Genomic DNA, 21,509 nt, shown 5'->3' on the forward strand with positions numbered 1-21,509 from the left:
ACCCTCCTCCTTAATTGATGCTTAAATCATGATTAGTGGTAGTATGAGATGCAATATTATGGATTATTTCTTGATTTGTGGTTGAAGTGATGAAGTTTTATTATTTTTGGGGATTTTTCTGTTTTAATATAAGCATGGTTGTGTGGCTATCTATGATGATTGGAAATGGTATATAATGATTCTAGAAGGTGGAAAAAGTGGACAATTCCAATCAATTTCTGTTTTGGAAGAAATTTCAGAAAATTAGGTTTTGTGAAGGAACATTCTGCCCGAATTTTTAGCTCCTAGTTATAGGCCGAATTGGTCTTGGCTTAAAACATGAAAGTTTTAGGAAATGACATTTTAGAGGTGCCTACAAAATTTCAGGTCAATCGGAGTAGCGTAGAGTGAGAAAAGTCGAAATTACTATTGCTGTTCTGGTTTTACCCGAATGTAAGAATTGCGCCTGTAATTGGTTGTTTTGGCTGGAATTTATTCCGAATTGGTTGTTGAGGCCTTATGATGAAATTTATCCCTGTTTCTTAGCTTTCAGATGGTTTTGGAATTTCTGGATTTGGACTTGGAGAGCCTGAGTTATGATGTTTCCGTTAGAATGCGTTCTGTGAATCTGTTTTTGTGATTCTGGTATGGTATCTTGAATTTTTGACCTGGTTACACTCGAAACTGGGTTGAGTGACCTTCTGTAATGTTGTAGCCCTATCTCTTAGCTTCGAAACGGTGGATCTTGCACCTTCATCTGATAATCGTAGTGCCTTTGGCACCATTACCGCAAAATGAGGACAAAAACTGTTTTTTTCAGGGCTAAAGCTAAATCATTTCCGGATTTTTTTGGTTTCCTCTATTGTTTGTATATGCTTAGGGAACCCTGTTTTGGTAGTATGTAGAATTGGTTTATGACTTGTAATCGAGTCTTATTGTGTTTGTTCGAATAGTTTAGGGCTTGACTTTCATATCCGGTCATTTCCTAACTAAATGTTGTACTTGAATGCCATTAAGCCTAGTGAACGGCTTTTGGGAATGAGATTATTTTTGTACGAGATGTTGGGACTGATTTGAGGAAATAATGAAGCCATGATGGCTGGAAATTAGGTAAACACAAGGGATATGCTGCCGAAATTTTACTTGAAGGCTAGTTGGATTTACTTGTGACTTGTGCGAAGGACTTTTGGGTTGTTTGAGCCTAGGTCTTCATTTTACCTTTTCGTTTCCAAAAATTCATGTTTTGCACCCTTGCTTTAATCATTATTTGGTGAGGCATACGACTGGTAGTCGAGCCTCACATGTGCATTCTGTATACTCGATTTTGAAAGTGGAACCTTCAATTGTTTTCTTTGGATTATCTTAGGGTTTCTTGGTGATTAAAGCTCTCTTTTGGGAGGTATCTGTACTGACCCCGGTGAGTGTTCCACTACCTGCTACCCGTTATGTGAAATATCTGAATATCTGAATACTTGATTTATGACTGTTGGAGCCAAATACTGTTTTGATAAAAGGGAGGCGAGGGTGTACTTTATCACACTCGTTCTCTGGTCTGTTCATATGCCAATTTTGAACACGTATCTGAATCTGCTATCTGTATCTGTATCTGTATCTGTTATCTGTATCTGTATCTATTATCTGTATCTGGATCTGTATCTGTTCTAACGTCGTTTGGAAGCTTGTGTCCAACGACCTGTCTGTGACCTCTGAGCTCAACACCTGTGGCCAGTTACTCGAGTCGGGCCGGCAAGGGCCTGGTCGATTAGATAACGAACCACGGTAGTCTGTTTTGGGATCTTTGGGTATTGAGACCCTTGATTCCGGGTATACTCGAGTATTACCATTTCTGATCCGATTGGATTTCGGGCCCGGTGGGGTATGTGAGGTGGAAGGAATCGAAGAAAGTGGAGTCTACGGTATTGGTTACTCCTTTAGCGTTGACGGAGTGTCAACTATTATTTCGATCAAGCTTCGATGATGCTAATGGGAATTTGGCTCCTGAGAGCCACCTGTATCCTTCTGATTTGAATCATTGGTTCATTTACTTTACATCTGGCATGTGTACCTGATTTGTTAAATGTGAAATGCCATGATTTTACTGCTATATGTCTGGTACCTCATTGAGCGCAAGCTCACCCCTTTCTGTTCCTTTTTGTTTTCCTTACAGGAAAATAAATACTTTTGGACTGGATTTGACAATTGGCTGCCAAATTGAGCTAGTTGAACATATCTTTTGTATAGCTCATGTATTGAAACCCTAAATGTACTTTTGGGACCGTTTTCCTTTTGATTTGGCAAACCAGACATGTATCCACTTTTGAATACTTTTGTATGCCACTTTGGCTTGTAAATGCTAAGTTTCAAGATGTGAATGTTTGCTTGATATTTGGTTGGGTTCTGACGGGTCGGTTACTATTCATAGCCGACTTCGGTTTCATTTTTTTTTTATTTTAACATTTTGATTTGTTTACCCGCGTTGGTAAGCTCCGGAATGTATTAGCTCGTTCTATACCGAACCGTTAGTCCTGGCGAGAGCTGGGCAGGCAGTTCGCTAACCCCTTTGATTCGCCTTAGGGGAAGGTGGGGCTGTCACAGTTGATGGGGTAAAAGTTTGCTGCAAATGTGGGGTATCTATCAAAGGACTTAAATTCATACACTGGCAGAAGAGTTTTTATTTTAGTTAATATGATTTATCTGGATTTGACTCCCAATTTTATCAAGGTTCTGTAATTGTTTAAAAGCCTTGAACAATGAGATAATAAGAGTGACATGAAATTGATCTAGTGAAACTTTCCGCCTATTTAGTATGCCAATCTACATCTCTTATCTGTGAACTTCATGCCTGTCTTGGTTTGTTAATGAAATTCATCAGTAGTAGTAGTGCTGAAAATATGAAAGTGGCTTAGATCTTGCTTTTGATGTGTATTGTTGGAAACTTTTCAAAATTTGTATGATGTACATACATGTAATTAATGTATATTCATGTTTTTTGGTACATGTATAGTATTGTGAATGTTTCTATTATGTACATTCATTTATGAATGTGTTCATGTATATGAATATCCTTGAATGAAAGAATAGATTCATGTTTTGATCTTAAGATCATGAGATGCATGAATTAAAGTGCATGAATTTGTACACAATACTTTGAATCTATTCATACAAGTATTTATTAAGTTCTTTTGTTTCTCAAACAATCTTTCTATATAAAGAGGTCAAGTAGAGAGTGGTTTGCTACAGAAAATCACTTTCCTACCATTGTATACTCTCTCGAAAGCACTCCTTAGTTCACAAAGGGTTTGTCTTGCTTTGTGCAAGAGTTTAAGACAAATAAACTTCATCTTATCCTAAAGGATATTTGTCCAAGATTATTGCACGTTCTACCGGACAAATAAAGTCTAAAGGAAAGTGATATCTATCACGATTTGAAACCAATTCTTGTCACCATATTTGCCAGTCCTTTACCATTTACCCAACAATCTTTAAGCTTTATTTGATACTCTACAATGGGTGGTACCCTGAAAGAGTTGGCATCCAACATTGTCAAGCTCGAGAGGTTTGATGGAGGAAATTTCATTCTTTGGCAAAAACGTGTTCGTTTCCTTCTCACTGCACTCAAAGTGGTCTATGTTTTGACCACACTAAAACCATTGATCAATCCCGAGGAAGAAACTCTTGAAGACATCCGAAAACGTCAGAAATGGGAGAACAACGATGAAATATGCCGTGGTCATATCCTCAATACCATGAGTGACAGCCTGTTTGATGTCTACCATTCAATTACTACAGCCAAGGAACTTTGGGATCGTTTGGAGTCCAAGTACATGCAAGAAGATGCTACAAGTAAGAAGTTTCTTGTCTCATCTTTTAATAATTATAAAATGGTAGATAGTAAGTCTGTTATGAAGCAATTTAGTGAGATTGTAAGGCTTCTTAATCACTTCACACAACAATCTACACATGGATGAAGCCATAATTGTTTGTTCAATAATAGATAAGTTACCACCTTCTTGGAAAGATTTCAAGAAAGACCTCAAACATAAGAAAGAGGATATCTCTCTTGAGATTCTTGCTAAATCTCTTCGAGTAGAAGAGGAAATTCGCATGCAAGAAAAGAAGGATATTCAAATCCTTGAAGAGAACAAAGATTCTACTTCAAAAGTGCATGTGATTGAAGAGAGACAAACTGAAAAGTCTCAAGGATGCAAGAAGGGCCAACAACCCAAGAATCAGTCCAAGAAAAGGAAGAAGGGACAATGCTTCTATTGCAAGAAAGAGGGACATTACAAGTCCGAGCGCAAGATTCTTCAAAACAAGAAAAAGAAGCAAGAGTCTTCCCAAAACACAACCAAAAATCTTGTGGCATTGATCTCTGAAGTCAATATGATTGAAGATGATTTTGCTTGATGGGTTGATTCTGGAGCTACGCGACACATGTGCAACAATAGAACGTTCTTCAAGTCCATGAAACCGGTGGATGAGAGCACCGTTGTTTACATGGAAAATTCTGCTACAATTCCGGTTCAAGGCATTGGAGAAGTAGAATTAAAATTTACTTCCGGCAATGTTGTAACCTTGACAAATGTGTTTTATGTACCGGAAGTTAGGAAGATGTGACGCCCCGAAAAGAATGAGAGTGAGAACCCGGAAATTTTCTAATTTTCTAGGGTTTATTTTATTTAATCGTCCGCCTTTTTCGACATTTTCTTTATTAAAAAAAAATTCCCCAGATAAAGTTTATGAGCAAATATAGTTTTAAAATGATTTTTCTAGTATCGGGTAGTTTTTGAGAATTTAAGAGCGTATACCGGACGTGGGACCCACTAGTGTGATAAGTGCGGTAAATGTGGTTCATTTGGAGTAGCTTTGTATATATGGGTTATATTACATGGTGTTATGAGATAATTAGGGGTTTGGTTAGTTCATTAATTCTTGCAAGACAAAAGAAATGAGATAAGCTTGGAATGGACACATGTTGCCTTGTGATTGGAGCTTGGCATTTGACTAGTCTTTCTTTACCTTTACTAAACCAATTTGGACCAAAATTTGTCTTTCATTTTCACCTTCTTGGTCGGCCAACTCTAGAGAGAAAAGAAAGAGAGCTCTTCAATTTTTGCTCCCTTTTCTTGCCCAAATCTTGTAATCCAACCATTTATTTCTCAAATTCCTTCATAAAACTTACTTGCTAGGAGTGATTGAAGTGCTTGGTGGTTTTTGTTTGGAGGGAGAGACTCTCATCTACCTTGTATCTAGTGTTTGTAAGGTAAGTGGTTAAGAAATTGTTTCCTTGTTGGTTATGAGATGAAATTAGTAGGTGTGGTAGTTGAACAAGTGATTTTTTGGATGATTTCATGACTTATGGTGAAGATTGATGACATTTTCTATTTAATCATGAATTTTCTGATTTAATATGATTCATATGTTGTGGCTTTGTATGATGATTGGAAATGGTATATAAGGCATCTAGAAGGTGGAAAAAGTGGAAGATTGCAAGTAATTTCTGTTTTGGAAGAAAATGGAAAAACCTAGGGTTCATGAAGCTACATTCTGTCCGGTTTTATAACTCCTAGTTAGAGGCCGAATTGGCCTTGGCTTAAAACATGAAAGTTGTAGGAAATGACATTTTAGAGGTGCCTACAAAATTTCAGGTCAATCGGAGTAGTGTAGAATGAGAAAAGTTGAAATTACTATTGCTGTCCTGGTTTTACCCGAATTGGAGAATTGCTTCTGTAATTGGTTGTTTTGGTCAGGAATGCTTCCGAATTGGTTGTTGAGGCCTTCTGATGAAATGTAACCCTGTTTCTTAGCTTTCATATGGTTTTGGAATCACTTGATTTGGACTGAGGTAGCCCGAGTTATAGCCAAAACACTCGCACCTGTTTTGTACCCTGGAATTTACGTACGTTCTGCATTTAGCTTCTGCCCTGTTTTGTCTGTTTTGATAACGTACGATCTGGGTGTTGACCCCTTCATAAGAAATATAGATCTTGGTTTCAGCTTCGAAACGGTATAAAGTTCATCCAAATCCGAGTCCCGTAGCTCCAGTTGTGACCAAAACAAGATCGGTTGTCAGAACTGCCTTCGAATTTGGACAGTTCTGACAGGAATGTTTGGACCCATTTTTCTCCATTCTCTGTATTGATTCAGCTTTTGATCCAAACGTGAACGTTATAGCCTTATGTCCTAGCTTTCCAACGCCTTTGGAATTTCTTGATTTGGATTTGTGAGCTGTGAGTTATGGTCCAGCAAACAAACCCTGTTCGTCACCCGAACACGTAAATTTCTGGTACTGTTTTCCATAATTTCGACCTGCTTCCATTCAGATCTAGATTAAGGTGTCTTCATGAGAATGGTAGCCCTTCCTCATAGCTTCGAAGTGGTGTCTCACCCACTTTGATCCGACATTCCCAGCCTAACTTTTGATGAAAACGGTTTTTGGTGCCAAATCTGGCCGTTTCCGTTGCCGTTTCCGCACGCGTGCATGTGCCGATTTTGCCGTTTTGTTTAATTTGCGTCCTTTAGTAGTTGTTTGTGTGATGATATGGCTCAACCTTCTGTTACAGGCGAAGGCGGGCTAGACGGAGCCGGTGGGGCCCACTAGCTAGCGACTTGAATTCATTTCCGTACTTTCTCTCGTTATACTTGCTCTTTAGGTGAGTGATCAGGATTTCTGTGTAACTCAATACAAAAAATGAGTTTACTATGAATGGGCACTTAGGCGAGGGTGTACTTTATCGCACTCGATCTAAACCCCATTAATTGCTATTCATACCTGTGAAATATGATTTTTATGATTTGTCATAGAGCATTCATGACTTGTGAATATTTGCAGAGCATTTATTGCTTGAACCAGAGCATTTATTGCTTGAGAGCATTTATTGCTTGAACCAGAGCATTTATTGCTTGAACTAGAGTATTTATTGCTTGAAAAATATTTTAGAGCATTTATTGCTCGTGACTTGGGCAAGAGAAGTGAGCTGTGTAGCTCAGGATCTTAAGGGTCAACCAGTGATCAAACTCGACAAAAGAGTTGGCTTGGGAGCCACCCGTATCCTTACTATGTAGTGTTACTTTTCTGCTTTTGCTTTGCTCTTACTGGTCAAATGTTGACATGTAAAAACTACATTTTTACCCCTGGTTACTCACTAAGCATATAGCTTACCCCTTTCTATTTGTTTTCCTTAGCAGGGGGCCGACGCGGGGATCGCTCGGGAAGGTGTTTAGATAAGTTGAACTTGTATTTGTTATAAGTGGACTAGGAAGTTGTATATATTTGTCATGGTGGTTAGAGTTATCAGCTTTTCTAGGGTACTTCTGGTACTCGTGGTTTGTATAACTTGATATACTCGTTTATGTAATTATTGAAGAATTTGATGTAATTTTTGAGATTTATATTGTAAACTATTTGAGGATCGTAGTGAGTGAGTGAGTCCCGGCGAGAGCTGGGCAGGCGACCCGCCGAACCCTGGGGTACGCCCTAGGGGGAGGTGGGGCCATCACAGAAGAACTCGGTGTCGGCTGGTTTGTTAAATAAATTTGGCTTTAGGCTTGTGTTTGAGGCTGACAAATTTATTTTGTCTAAAGGTGGTATGTTTGTAGGCAAGGGTTATCTTTGCAATGGGATGTTTAAGCTGAATGTACTTGCTATTAGAAATAATAAGAATGATATTGTTTCTGCGTATTTGGTTGAATTTTCTTTTGAATTGTGGCATAATAAGATTGGCCATGTTAATTACAAAAGAATGCATGAAATGATGAAACTTGATTTGCTGCCATATTGTGAAAAGATTGAAGGAAAATGCAGAACATGCATGCTAACGAAAATCATAAGAAATTCATTTCCTAAAGTTGAAAGATCATCTAAAATCTTGGATCTTATTTATAGTGATGTATGTAATTTGCATGGTACTCCTACTTTGGGTGGTAAAAATTACTTTGTGACTTTTATTGATGATTATAGTAGATACTGTCATGTTTTCTTATTACACTCAAAAGGTGAAGCATTGCAAAAATTTAAGACATACAAATCAGAATTTGAACTTCATTGTGAATCCTTTATCAAATGTCTAAGGACAGATAGAGGTGGAGAGTATTATGATATTACCTATTTTGAGTCTGTTGGGATAAAACATGAGGTGACTGCTCCTTATACACCACAGTAAAATGGTGTAGTCGAGAGGAAAAATCGTGTAGTGACAGAAATAGTTAATGCACTTTTGTCAAAATCTGGACTAAGTCAAGGATTTTGGGGTAAAGCCTTGTTAACGGCTTGTCATATCCTAAATAGAGTTCCTAATAAAAGAAGTTCTATAACCCCTTATGAATTGTGGAATAAAAGGAAGCCCAACCTAAACTATTTGAAAGTTTGGGATTGTAGGGCTGGTGTAAAACTCCCAGAACCTAAAAAAAGAAATTTGGGAGAAAGAGGTATGGAGTGTATATTCTTAGAATATGCACAAAATAGCAAAGCATATAGGTTCATGATAATTGAATCTAATGATTCAATTTCGGTTAATACCATAATTGAATCTAGGGATGTTATGTTTGAAGAGAATAGGTTCACCTCTATAAAAGATGTTATTCCAAAACCAAGTGAATTGACAAAAGATGGTGAAAATGAAACCATTGAATTGAGAAGGAGCAAAAGAGCTAGAAAGTCAAAGGACTTCGGTTCGAACTTTTATATGTATCTAGTTGAAGGAACTAGAGATACAGTGAGCAACCAAATTTCATATTGCTTCAATACTGAGGCTGATCCCAAGACCTATGAAGAAGCAATGAACTCACAAGATGCTCCCTTTTGGAAGGAAGCTATTAATGATGAGATGGACTCAATCATGGGTAATAAAACCTGGAAATTAGTAGACTTACCACCTGGTTCAAAACCAATCGGTTGTAAGTGGATCTTCAAGAAGAAAATGAAGATCGATAGAATTATTGATAAGTTCAAGGTCAGGTTGGTTGCCAAAGGGTTCACACAAAAGTATGGTGTGGACTATTTTGACACATATTCTCCAGTAGCTAGAATTGCTACAATTAGAGTGCTACTTGCTACAGCTTCTATCCAAAATCTAGTCATTCACCAAATGGATGTTAAAACAGCATTCTTGAATGGTGATTTGGATGAAGAAGTATATATGGAGCAACCCGAAGGGTTTGTGATACCTGGTCAAGAGCATAAGGTGTGTAAACTTGTAAAGTCTTTATATGGACTAAAACAAGCACCGAAGCAATGGCATCAGAAATTTGAACAAGTTATTCTTGCTAGTAGATTCAAAATAAATGAATCTGATAAATGCATTTATAGCAAGTTTAGTGATGGCAAAGGTGTCATAATTTGTTTATATGTTGATGACATGTTAATTTTTGGGACTGACTTGGAACAAGTTGAAATCACAAAAACTTTGCTTTCAAGCAAATTTGACATGAAAGACATGGGTGAGGCAGATGTTATTCTTGGTATAAGAATCTTCAAACATGGTAACAATATAATGTTGTCTCAATCACATTATATTGAAAAGATTTTTAACAAATTCAATCAAAGTGATTGTATTCCAGCCTCAACACCATTGGATCTCAAAATAAATTTTGTGAAAAATGAGGGGGATCCAAAATCTCAAATGGAATATGCCAAGGTTATAGGGTGCTTAATGTATGCAATGACTTGTACTAGATCTGATATTGCATAAGCAGTTGGTATATTGAGCAGATATACAAGTAACCCTAATAGGTTACATTGGCAAGGTGTAACCAGAATTTTAAAGTATTTAAAGGCCACTAAGGACTATGGTATATGTTATACCGGTTATCCTTCAGTTTTAGAAGGATTTTCAGATGCTAGTTGGATCACCAATAAAGATGATCACTCGTCGACAAGTGGTTGGATCTTTATGCTTGGTGGAGGTGTAATTTCTTGGGGTTCTAAGAAACAGACTTGTATCACCGATTCAACAATGGCAGCAGAGTTTGTAGCACTTGTTTCGGCTAGTAAAGAAGCTGAATGGCTACGTAATTTACTTTGTGATATACCGTTGTGGCCAACACCTTTGTTGCCTATCTCAATCCATTGTGATAGTGCAGCTACACTTGCTAAAGCATATAGTCAAGTGTATAATGGTAAGTCAAGACATATCGATTTAAGACATAGTTATGTCAAAAATTTGATCACAAATGGAGTCATATCAATTGATTTTGTGAGATCAAATGAAAATTTGAGTGATCCTTTGACAAAAGAATTATCAAGGAATTTGGTGTCAAGAACATCAAAGGGGATGGGTTTAAAGTCCAAAATTCTTGATCACTAATGGTGGAACCTCAATTCAACGCTAGATACAATGTCTAGTCTTGAATTCAATGAGTGAAAGTACACCATTCTAGTAGTTGGTGCACTATGTGAAGTTTAGACATCCCAATGTTGAATAGTGCATGTTATTCTCGCCAGTGCAAATGTAAGGGTGAGTCATTGGACTCTTAACGAATCTTAAAAGTGCTATCTATGGCGGGAGCACTAAGATGTCGCCTATATGAATGTTGGTTTCGGCAAACCACAAAGTTAAGGACTTTACTTTGTAACATTCATGAAAGGATAGTGATACAAGGCCGTAAAATGTATTGTTGAAAAACTTATGGTTGTGCATTGCTCAGTGTGTGATGTGTTTATGAGGTTGGTCCAATGTCCAAGTGGTTCAAAACTTGTCTACCATCTTGAAGGATTGATTTCAAAGAACCTTCACTAAAATAGTGGTTCAATCGAAAGACACCATTCTTTATGCATATGAGTGTCAGATTATTCGGTGACCTTTTAGAAATCCATTTTCTAAATTTTGAAAATGGCGGGGGATTGTTGGAAACTTTTCAAAATTTGTATGATGTACATACATGTAATTAATATATATTCATGTTTTTTGGTACATGTATAGTATTGTGAATGTTTCTATTATGTATATTCATTTATGAATGTATTCATGTATATGGGAATCCTTGAATGAAAGGATAGATTCATGTTTTGATCTTAAGATCATGAGATGCATGAATTAAAGTGCATGAATTTGTACACAATACTTTGAATCTATTCATACAAGTATTTATTGAGTTCTTTTGTTTCTCAAACAATCTTCTTATATAAAGAGGTCAAGTAGAGAGTGATTTGCTGCAGAAAATCACTTTCCTACTATTGTATACTCTCTCGAAAGCACTCCTTAGTTCACAAGAGTTTGTCTTGCTTTGTGCAAGAGTTTAAGACAAATAAACTTCATCTTATCCTAAAGGATATTTGTCCAAGGTTATTGCACGTTATACCGGACAAATAAAGCCTAAAGGAAAGTGATATCTATCACGATTTGAAGCCAATTTTTGTCACCATATTTGCCAGTCCTTTACCATTTGCCCAACAAGTGTATGTGGTTACATCTGTAAATTAGTTAATGAAATGGAAAATTTGAAGTGCCAAGGTGGAGACTGTAGTTCCTTTTGAGTTATTAATCTACCCTCCCCCCCCAAAACACAAAAAAAAACAACAAAAAAAATGCAGTTTTTAGTGATTAATGCCTGATTATGGGTTTTATTGTCTTTTTAAAAGGATAAAAATCTTTCACCACAATGGATCTTTGTACTTCAAAAAGATGTTTGACAAATTGTATCAGGTCAGTGCTATTGGTACTTATTTGTGTGGATTTGTATCAGAAATTTTTTTTTTTGGTTGATTATTCATGCTAGCTATAGTAACAGGCTGACTGGAAACCAGAATCACCAGATAGGTTGGGTGAAATTGCAGAACTGGGCAAGTCCGTGGAATCCTTGAAAATTGATGGAACAAAACCACAAGGTTCTTTTCCTTTGCACTCAACTCCCCTTTTCCAAAGCAACATGACTTTTGTAGCTTTTTCCTACTTCTGAATAATTTTTCAAATTATGATGGAATGATCAGGACAAGGGTCAAAATCCTCCCAGGTTTCCTCAAAACCAGCCAGTACTCCTGCACCGAAACTTGCTGCGTATCGACCACCTCATGCTAAAGCTGCTGCAGCTGTTCAGGCACAGGTATAATTAAAATTTGCATGTACTTCTTTTATCAATTTAAGATAACCAAAACTCTAGTGGGACCAAAAGTTATGTTCAAATCAAAGTTTCCAAGTTATTTTCCTCCTTGTCTGCTTTTTCTTCTTTTAGGTTCAGTTGTTTTTTCCTCTCCCTGTTCTTCTTCAACAGTGATTCATCTATCTCTTTTTAAATTTTTCTTCATCTTCATGACCATATTTGACTATAATGTGAAACTTAATTGGTGCCTTGGCAATCAAGATGAATTAGAGATATCCTGAAGCTATATTTCTCCAAAGGAACTACAGTATCAACATGATATAGGAAATATCTTTTAAGTAATTATCTCAATACCATTTTACTTCAGTTGAGTCACTTGGGAAACATAAGTCACAAGTTGCTGTTTCATTTGGCTGCACTTGCATATAATCTTTGATATGATGACTACCATGACTGCAGTATGCAGTAGGTGGGACACCGTAAATTCTTCTTGGTGAAACAGTTTTTAGATGCAACTAGTCCTAGATGGCAAGGGAATTGGAGCAACATACTTGAAGACGTAACAGTTAGATGCATGCAAAATATTGTTTATGCTGAGGGTTAGATTGCCTAATGTACTCTTTCTCAACACAAGTACTGCTAGTGTCCTCACCAGGTGGAATTTCAGAAGGAAGATTACAGTCACTCTTCTTGGGGCATCGCTCTATGATGATGAAACTGAGGGAATTTGGAGAAAAATGGCAGTCACGGAGAATGACTATTACTGCTTCTTGTATTGATCTCTAAAGAGACTTGATGTTTCAGATGCATAAATTTAGGAAGCAGCCACACAACAAAGATAATTCAACTAAACATTTTGGATACGCTAAAAAAATATGGATACATACGGAGATGACATTTATAGCATACAACTGATGTCCTATGCAGAGGCAGGACTTTCCAAAGTCTTTGAAATGTGCTTATCATGAAGATCATGCATGTGTAGTGATCCTTGCGGATTTCAATGTAAAAGCTGTTGTTGATTACCTTGATGTGCTGCCATTAACATACTGTAATTGACCCTGTCAAAGATATGAATAATTTCTCTGTGGTACTTATACACCATTTCTAACATAAGTTAGTTCCACACCTGGATAACATACGAGACCTTAAGATATCACCTAGTAGGATCTGCTTATAACTATTTCCTTGCAGGAAATTCAAGAAACCATGATAAAATTTTCCAGTTGTATCATAGTTATTGCTGTATACTTTCTTACTACCTGCACTTCTCTTATTAAGTTTTGGTAAAACAGACTTTGACAATTTCATGTAGCTTGAGGATTGCACTCAGATGCTCTTGCTTTTGCATATTCATTATTCATGTAATATTTTGATCGATTGCCGTATTTGACAATATTTTATAATGCTTTTACAGCTATTTGGTGGAAGCCCTTCAGGGTAAGGATGCTATGCAGCTTGGATGCTGATTCTGGTTTCTCTCTTGTTATTCTTTTGAAGATTTATTTGTTGTCATAATCCAATTTTTCCGCTTCGTGTTGCAATAATGTAGAGAATTGAGCAAGAATGCATTAAAGAACAAGAAAAAAAGGGAGAAACAAAGGGAAAAAAAAGCTGCTGAGGCTGCTGGTGGTGCTAGTGATGCATGAGGTGCAGGACTAGGATGTGTTTGATGATCATGATGATTTTTGGGCATTTGCTGAGTGTTTCAAGAAATATGATGTGAAACTGTACAACCTTTCAAGTATTCCCGGAGAGGAATGCACTGTAATATTACTCGTCTTTTTAGGGGGTTTTAACCCCATATTAACAATTTTGTAGTGAGAATAGCACAGATATAAAGGTATGTTGGAGAAGATTGCTTTTGTTGTGGGTTCCTTTCTGATGGAATTTAGGAGAGGTGCATGCTTTTCTGACTAATTATACTCATCTTCGTATGCTACAGCATTACTCAGGATTTTGGCGAACTAACATGGGGTTCCTTTAGTTCATGAAATGGTGTATTTAACCATATCTTAAGTGCACTTTTATCAGGATCTGTCATAGTAGCCCATTTACCAGAAAAGGCATTGTTACAATCTCGTTTAGAGGATGCGCTTTTTTTTCTTCTTCCTTTTGTACTAATCTAGGTTGTTTATGGTTGGTTAGAAGGCGCATTCCATTCAAATCTGAACCAATTTTCCTTAAATGGATGGTTGACTACATTTAGTTTATTGAGGGTTAATTTATAAAGTAAATATCATGCATTTAGCTTGAAAGTCAATCTGTCTATTATTTTCTTCTCCCCTATTTTTCTACATGCAACATAACATATGATGCTTCTTGAAGAACTAGGAAATCAATACGAAGCAAGCTTATGTGTTTCCATAATCCCATTATACTTGAAAAACTTGTTCCAAGTCTGCTGGAAGCAATAATATAGCAACTTCTCTCCTTAGTATCTTCGTAGGGTGCATTTTCCAACTAAAGTTTGACAGCAATATCCTTTTCAGGCAAACAAGGTGATGACTCCTACGTGAAAAAGAAACTACAAATCAGATCTGTAACTATAGTCCCAGCAGGAAGACCAAAACCATGGAACATTCATCATAAACAAGCCGAGATATTATGTTTGGCATATGCTGGTCTTTGTTAATTTTTTTTCATTAATAATCTACCTCTCATTTCATGACTGAATAACAAAGTTGCGATTACAACTCTACCTAAAAAGCATTTTGCCCAGGGGAAGTTTCTTACCTGCAACAACTCAGCCTGTAACAGTGGCAATTTGTGACGTAGAAGCAAGAAAAATAAAACTAGTCTAGAATTCAAGAGAACGTCTGAAAAGCTCATAAACTACACTGTACTGCCACCATTATAACTAGTCCAAATGTTTCAAGCAGCGACCGTGAACTAAAGCACCAGCTGGTTACATAACTAATCTCTCAAGAATTATAGTATTAAATTTAGTTGCTTGGAACCAACCAGTGAACTTCTTTTGGCTCATATCTTCAAGTCTGTTGTCCATGTACCTTGAACACTGGGGTGCTTGGTAACGTGTCTTGTCTTCAACTTGACCACCTTTCTTCCAAGTGAATTTCTTAGCCTGGTTGCACAGAGAAGTATATCCTCTGGTGTCATGTTTTTAACTGATACAACCCTCTCATTCTTGTTACCTGGTTATTAAGCAAATGAAAAGCCATCTCAAAAGGGAAACTCATGAAACCTAACTGTTGCCTTAATGAGACTTGCCAAATTAATTTAAAAAGAAAAATATTTCAACTAGCAGCAAAGTTATGTTTCAAGTAAAAGGCAACTGCTCTTACCTTCAACACATATTAAAGTGCAGAAAAAGCAAAGTGTACATATGCCACATATAATATGACTCTGACTGTCTTTAGCAATTAAGAGATGAAATAGCTATGCTAAAAATATTTGTAGATAAATTACACTTCCACTTGGAGCAGTAGATGCAATGTAACACATTTTGAGAGATGACAGGACAAAGGAACCTAAACCAATCCCGCCATTAAATCTCAATGGGCTTTGACTGCCAGTGTCACAATCAGCAGCTCAGGGTAAATTAGTACACAAAAATGTTTCTGTGGTAGTAAGGTACAGGATAACCTCTGTCCAGGTGCATCCATTAGTTTTGCAGCTAGATAGGCATAATCAATGAGATCAACAGATACAACTTCATTAATTAGTCGTGTTGGCACAAAGCTCAGAAGGTGCATTTACAAAGACATGCATGCTATTTCAATCTATTACTGAACTTTACAACCATATATCCTTTTGATCTGTGTCTAAGGGGCTAAAATTACACAAAGTAGAGAGATAGAAATGAAGTCAAACTCAAGGCATAGACTAAGAATGAAAACATTAATTGCAGAGAACTGGTTTGTCAAGATTGTAAAGATGTTCTTACAGTATAGTCCCTTCAAATATGGATGCTGACCACGATAAAGCTCAGTTACCACCTCCAGCTGGGGATTAATCTCTTTAAATGCTGGCAAATGAGATTCCATGAATGCCCTGGTGTGTTACGGACATGGTTAGTCCTTTCATTGCACTAGAAGATGACAGGAATCTACAACTTTTTATTTCCTATTCCCTCCCATTTAGATTAAAGAGAATTGTCCTTCATCATTAAGATTATATTAATGATATTTTTCTTATCAAAATTGTTTTTCTTTTGGTGAAACTGTGCTTGTAAACTAGCAGATAACTAATCTAAAGCAGGGAAAACTCCCTTTTTATATAAGCTAAACAAATTGTATTATAAGACCACATCTTGGACAGCCAAAATGCCATTCAAAAGCAGCAAAAATGCCAAGTAGACTATAATTTAACCATTCCTTTAATGCATATTTAAAAGATTGGACAGAAATAGTAGCATAGGAACTTGCACTGTAAAGTTGGAATTGATCCAGATATACAGATTTTTGGAGTATGATTGAATTAGGCCTGGGTCATATAAAGTATCCTCTTACATAACAAGAAAAATGAATGGACACAATTTAACTTAGAGTTCCTGATGTTGCCACAAGTAGGATTTCTAATGACTATCACATGTATTCAGTATTCAATGTTATCCCTTTTAACTTCTATAGTCCTCACAGTAACAGAAATTCGTAACCTACAAACCATTGTGGTAGCAATCCATCTACATGCATTTAGACATGTCATGTATCCATTGCTCTGGTGAAAGAAATCCAGTACTATCTATACACTTGAAAATCACTTTGTATCATAAGAGAACCAATGACATTGAACATACATATGAAATAAAACTTCAACAACAAACGAAATGCAAAAATAAGAATCTAAAATCACTAAAATTGACTTAAGATAATACATCGAGGAGCTATAATTGGAACATTCTCCTCAGAATATGCTAATCTAAACTAAAGAGCTATCACACAGTCAAGAAGATAAATTTGTCATGTACAGATCTACCGATTCTCAGGTGATTGCTACTAACTGGGATTTGAAAAGTATAAAGATCAAATTTTTGTCCTTTTGAGTATATTCTGTTATTTTCCTGTGGTTGAATCAACAACAAAATCATATCATACATGTAATCAAGTCAAGTCATTAAAGAAATTTGTACAGGTAAAAGTTCTAAATACAAAAGCAAGAAATACAAAAGCAATTAAGAAAAGCATACCTGAGGCCTCTACTACTTCCACCCCAGTCACAATAGCTCACAATCAGCTTGTTTAACTGCCACACACCTCTTAGGGCCATCTGGTTATCAAAATTATGCACCCCAACATCAGCAATAACCATTAAGGGCATAAAACGTGCACCATTTAATCCAATAATAAGAGAAATTTTAACTTGAAAAGGTGGGTAGTTTTATTTATTCTTTGTTCTCTATGTTTTGTAAGGGAAATATGGGGATCTTTCAAGTCTGAAAAGGCCAAGAATTCATTATTATTCCAGTAACAGCATGAAGGAACAAAATAATAGCAAAGAATTTGCATATAAACCAGAAAAATGAAGTAATTATTTCCTAAACCGATGATGTTTGCCCCCTTGAATGAGAAACATGTCATGGAGTGAAGAAGGCGTGTCCAAGATTACAAAGAAGGCGCGGTCAATCAGCCTGAAGAAGACAAAGGCGTGGTTTCGAAACCACGCCTTTCCTCTGGTTTAACAGAATTATACTTCTGTTATGCGCAAGTGGAGCTGATAATTCTAGAACTCCACGTGTCATAACCTTATTAGTCTGTTTAGAAGTTAGTTAGTCCAGAATTGTCCATAAAAGCATGAAGGAATCCGGATGATAGGAGATTTTGTCATAATTCTCCAAGTGATTGTAAAGGTGATTTGGCTTTGCCAAATTCCCTCCATTTTCTCTTTTTCCTTCATTCTTTCCCCTTCATTCTGTATCCATTGTTTCTGTTTCTGAAATTGATCTTTTCCCGCTATTAATGAGAAGTTGGAGTTCATTATTTGTTCTCCATTTCCAATTCAAATAACTCGCTAAGAGATTAGCTCACTTCTGCTGCAAGAAATCTGTCACCATTGCTGTAATTAGGTTCAATACCATAACAGTGGTATCAGAGCAGCTACGATCCGTCTGGGTTTGGCTGCTTGATTAAAAATCTTTCCTCCTAATTTTTTTCCTTCACTTCTGATTCACTTTCTTCCCTATCCATCTTCATCTCTTTTCCGACCAACCAAAATATATATATATATATATGGAGACCCTTGAAGAAATCTCTAAAATGCTGAATTACTTCCTGGTGGAGCATAAGAAGCCTAAACAAACAACTAACGTAGCAGAGTACTATGAGGAATTTGAAGAGTGGAGAAACGAGATGTTGGCTTTGAAACCAGAACTCAGTGAAGAATACTTTATTGATGGTTTTAACTTTGGGCTTCATTGGAATATCCGGATGAAGCTAAAGGGATTTAGGAATCCACCCAAGATCATGTATGAAGCATATGTCCGAGCAAAAATCGAGGAAGCCGTGATGGAGAAGCATGATTCTGCTCTTGATTTACCAAAAGGAGAGCAGCTTATGAGAGAAAATGAGGTTATGGAGGCTGAACACAATGATATAATCACTAACTTGAAGGATGAAAGTGCAGTCAGCCACATGTTTGATGAATTGTGCCAAAGGACTCCAATGGATTTTTTAGAGGAGAACCAACATAAAACATCAGCAAGGGACTATCAAGAAGAAAAAGCTATAAACCAAGTGTTTGATAGATTGGCTCACAACGATTGTGTTATCTCTCAAGGGCTTAGCTATGAATTGCTTATAGGGGAGCTAGCTTGGCAACAAGGCTCTATAGACAAGGAAATATTTAACTCTGCTTCACCGCTCCATTGTCCCAGAAATTGGTCTTCGGTCAGCTGCAAGGATGGTGCTGTCAATATTGTTCCTTCGCAACCAAATAGACCACTTGATGACTTGATATTTGATCCTGGGGGCAGTACTAAAATAGCAATGAACAAAGATGCAGAGGGTGAAGGGGGAAATGAGATGCAAAATCAAGAGAAAGAGAATGATGGAAATAAAAATAATGGTGAAGAGGAGGAAACTAGAGAAGACGACCGGGGAAAGCATGATGAAGAGCAAAGTGGTGAGGAGACAGGAGAAAATAAAGAAAATGGTGGCGCAGAAAAAGAGAATGAAACGAAGGAGAAGAACAATGAGAATGCTAATGAAGACACACAAGAAAATGGAGCTGAGCAGAAAGGTAATGAGGAAAAGGATGCAAAAGAAGAGAATGGGGAAAATGAAGAGACCAGGGAAAATAAGAATGACCTGGATGGAGGTGAAGAGCAGGAGGTGAAGGAGCAGGTTAACGATGAGAGCAAGGCAACAGAAAAGGAAGAGAAGAAACAATTAGGCAATGAAGATCAAGGTAGAGAGAAACAGGAAGACCATGAAGTGAAGGAACCAAAAGAAGGTAAATCTGAGGAATCACCAGATGAGAAGGTTCATCAAGCAAATGAGCAGACAAACGAAGCTGCTGCACGGGAAAACACCAATGGTGGGAATGCCCAGAGTGAAGAGGTTCAGGATGCTCAAGGTATGAAAGACACTGAGAAAGTAAATAAGGAAAACGTAAATGGGGAAGAACAGTCGACTGAGAAGGTCCAGGACAAGTCTGAAGGCAACAGTGAATATGTGACAGAGGCAAATAAGGTACACGATAATGAATCAGGTTCAAATGCAAAAGAAGGTGAGTCAAATGAACAGAATAGTCCATCAACTGTTGCGACTGATGAAGGCAATGACAGTGAAAACACACAGCAGGGATCAGGTCACGATTCCAATCCTGCAGAAGGAACACATGAAGCTAATCAAGAACAAGGCAACGGCAATGAGACCACACAGCAGGAATCAGGGGAATCTTCCAATCCCACAGAAGGAACAAAGGAAGCTAATCAACAGCAGAGCATTAGCGACAATTCTAAGGCTGATGCTGATCAAAACCAGAGAAATGCTGTTGGTGATGTCCTTCCTGGGGGAGATGGTGCGCAGTCTACTCAAGAGGAGCAAACCGAGAACAAGGATGCTGCAACAAACAATGACAAATCCGATACAAGTTCAAATATGAAGGAGGGCTCAGCATATGGAGAAGGTTCAAATGATGTGGGCAATAGACAAAATGCTGGTAGCGATACTGTTGGGGGTACAGAGAAAAGTTCAGAAAATTCATCAGCCAATCAGGTTAATGAAAAGGTTGAGATCCAGAAGTCTGATGCTCATTCTGAAACAGGACCGGAAGAAAAGATTAACCCTTCAAATGACAATGGCTGATTCATTGGTGGGGAACAGATCCAGCAGAGGCAACATGGGAATTTGCAGAAGAAATTAGGAAACAGTTCCCTCAATTCCAATCTTGAGGACAAGATTTTCTTTTAGGGGAAGGCTCTGTCATGGAGTGAAGAAGGCGTGTCCAAGATTACAAAGAAGGCGCGGTCAATCAGCCTGAAGAAGACAAAGGCGTGGTTTCGAAACCACGCCTTTCCTCTGGTTTAACAGAATTATGCTTCTGTTATGCGCAAGTGGAGCTGATAATTCTAGAACTCCACGTGTCATAACCTTATTAGTCTGTTTAGAAGTTAGTTAGTCCAGAATTGTCCATAAAAGCATGAAGGAATCCGGATGATAGGCAGATTTTGTCATAATTCTCCAAGTGATTGTAAAGGTGATTTGGCTTTGCCAAATTCCCTCCATTTTCTCTTTTTCCTTCATTCTTTCCCCTTCATTCTGTATCCATTGTTTCTGTTTCTGAAATTGATCTTTTCCCGCTATTAATGAGAAGTTGGAGTTCATTATTTGTTCTCCATTTCCAATTCAAATAACTCGCTAAGAGATTAGCTCACTTCTGCTGCAAGAAATCTGTCACCATTGCTGTAATTAGGTTCAATACCATAACAAAACAAGACTGGATTTTTCTCTGAAAATGTCAAGAGTTTGGGTTCCCCAATAAATTCAAACTCTAATATCATGAAAAGGGTTATACCAGAATTTAATAATATTTCAGTAAAAGACGAAGTTTAATATCAAGATGAGAGGAACAGGAAAAAGTCTCGACCTCGAAATGTACCTCAAACGGCAATCTGAAAGGAACCTGTGACAGGCACAGGGAGGCTTGCAGTGGCGTTGGGGGTTTATGGGTTTATCAAACCCAATTAGTAGAAATTATGAGAATTAAAACGGGTAAATTTTAATAAAACCCTCCAAGATATGTATATGTGACGATTGAACCCACAAATTTGACCCTCTGTGAGGACCCAAATTTTACTTATTTTAATCTTATTTTAATAGTTTAATTAATTATTTATTCACCCGTTTTCTCCAAATAATTTATTTCAATCTTTTAGACCCAATTACATGGAACTATGACTTACTTATATTTTTTAAATGACTCGTTTCAAAATTTAATTTTTGAAAGCACGTTTAGTGAGAATAGTGAATACGCGTTTGGAGTCAATAATAGATTCGAGAATACAATAAACTTGAAAAATTGGAGACTTGTAC

At 37.2% G+C, this 21,509-nt stretch overlaps 1 protein-coding gene and 1 long non-coding RNA gene across 4 annotated transcripts; one reads left to right on the plus strand and one right to left on the minus strand.

The window, feature by feature from the left end:
* The first annotated feature begins 11,966 nt into the window (after nucleotides 1–11,966).
* On the plus strand, nucleotides 11,967–13,621 carry LOC113783867. The gene is made up of 3 exons (XR_003469997.1): nucleotides 11,967–12,018; nucleotides 13,433–13,455; nucleotides 13,568–13,621. It is a non-coding gene; the product is annotated as an uncharacterized LOC113783867 (long non-coding RNA).
* Nucleotides 13,622–14,642: 1,021 nt separating this feature from the next.
* LOC113783361 (54S ribosomal protein L51, mitochondrial-like) lies at nucleotides 14,643–21,147 on the minus strand. Of its 3 annotated transcripts, none has more exons than XM_027329475.1 (4): nucleotides 21,076–21,147; nucleotides 17,165–17,244; nucleotides 15,923–16,029; nucleotides 14,643–15,170 (listed from the first exon to the last, which is right to left on the minus strand). In XM_027329475.1, exons 2-4 carry the CDS (start codon nucleotides 17,242–17,244, stop codon nucleotides 14,998–15,000), a joined length of 360 nt encoding a protein of 119 aa, XP_027185276.1. In that variant the 5' UTR covers nucleotides 21,076–21,147; the 3' UTR covers nucleotides 14,643–14,997. The 3 variants fall into 3 exon arrangements, with proteins under 3 accessions (XP_027185276.1, XP_027185277.1, XP_027185278.1); XM_027329476.1 differs by having other exon boundaries at nucleotides 21,064–21,136; XM_027329477.1 differs by lacking the exon at nucleotides 21,076–21,147 and adding an exon at nucleotides 17,338–17,364.
* Nucleotides 21,148–21,509: the final 362 nt, after the last annotated feature.

The sequence above is a fragment of the Coffea eugenioides genome, chromosome 9, assembly GCF_003713205.1.
Source record: "Coffea eugenioides isolate CCC68of chromosome 9, Ceug_1.0, whole genome shotgun sequence".
Taxonomy (NCBI): Eukaryota; Viridiplantae; Streptophyta; class Magnoliopsida; order Gentianales; family Rubiaceae; genus Coffea; species Coffea eugenioides.

Coding starts and splice junctions, on each gene's coding strand:
- LOC113783361 (XM_027329475.1), bottom strand. CDS start 17,244: ATGGCCCTAAGAGGTGTGTGGCAGTTAAACAAGCTGATTGTGAGCTAT. Junction 16,030..17,164: donor GGAAGTAGTAGAGGCCTCAG/GTATGCTTTTCT, acceptor GTAACACACCAG/GGCATTCATGGAATCTCATT. Junction 15,171..15,922: donor ATATTTGAAGGGACTATACT/GTAAGAACATCT, acceptor CTTAATAACCAG/GTAACAAGAATGAGAGGGTT.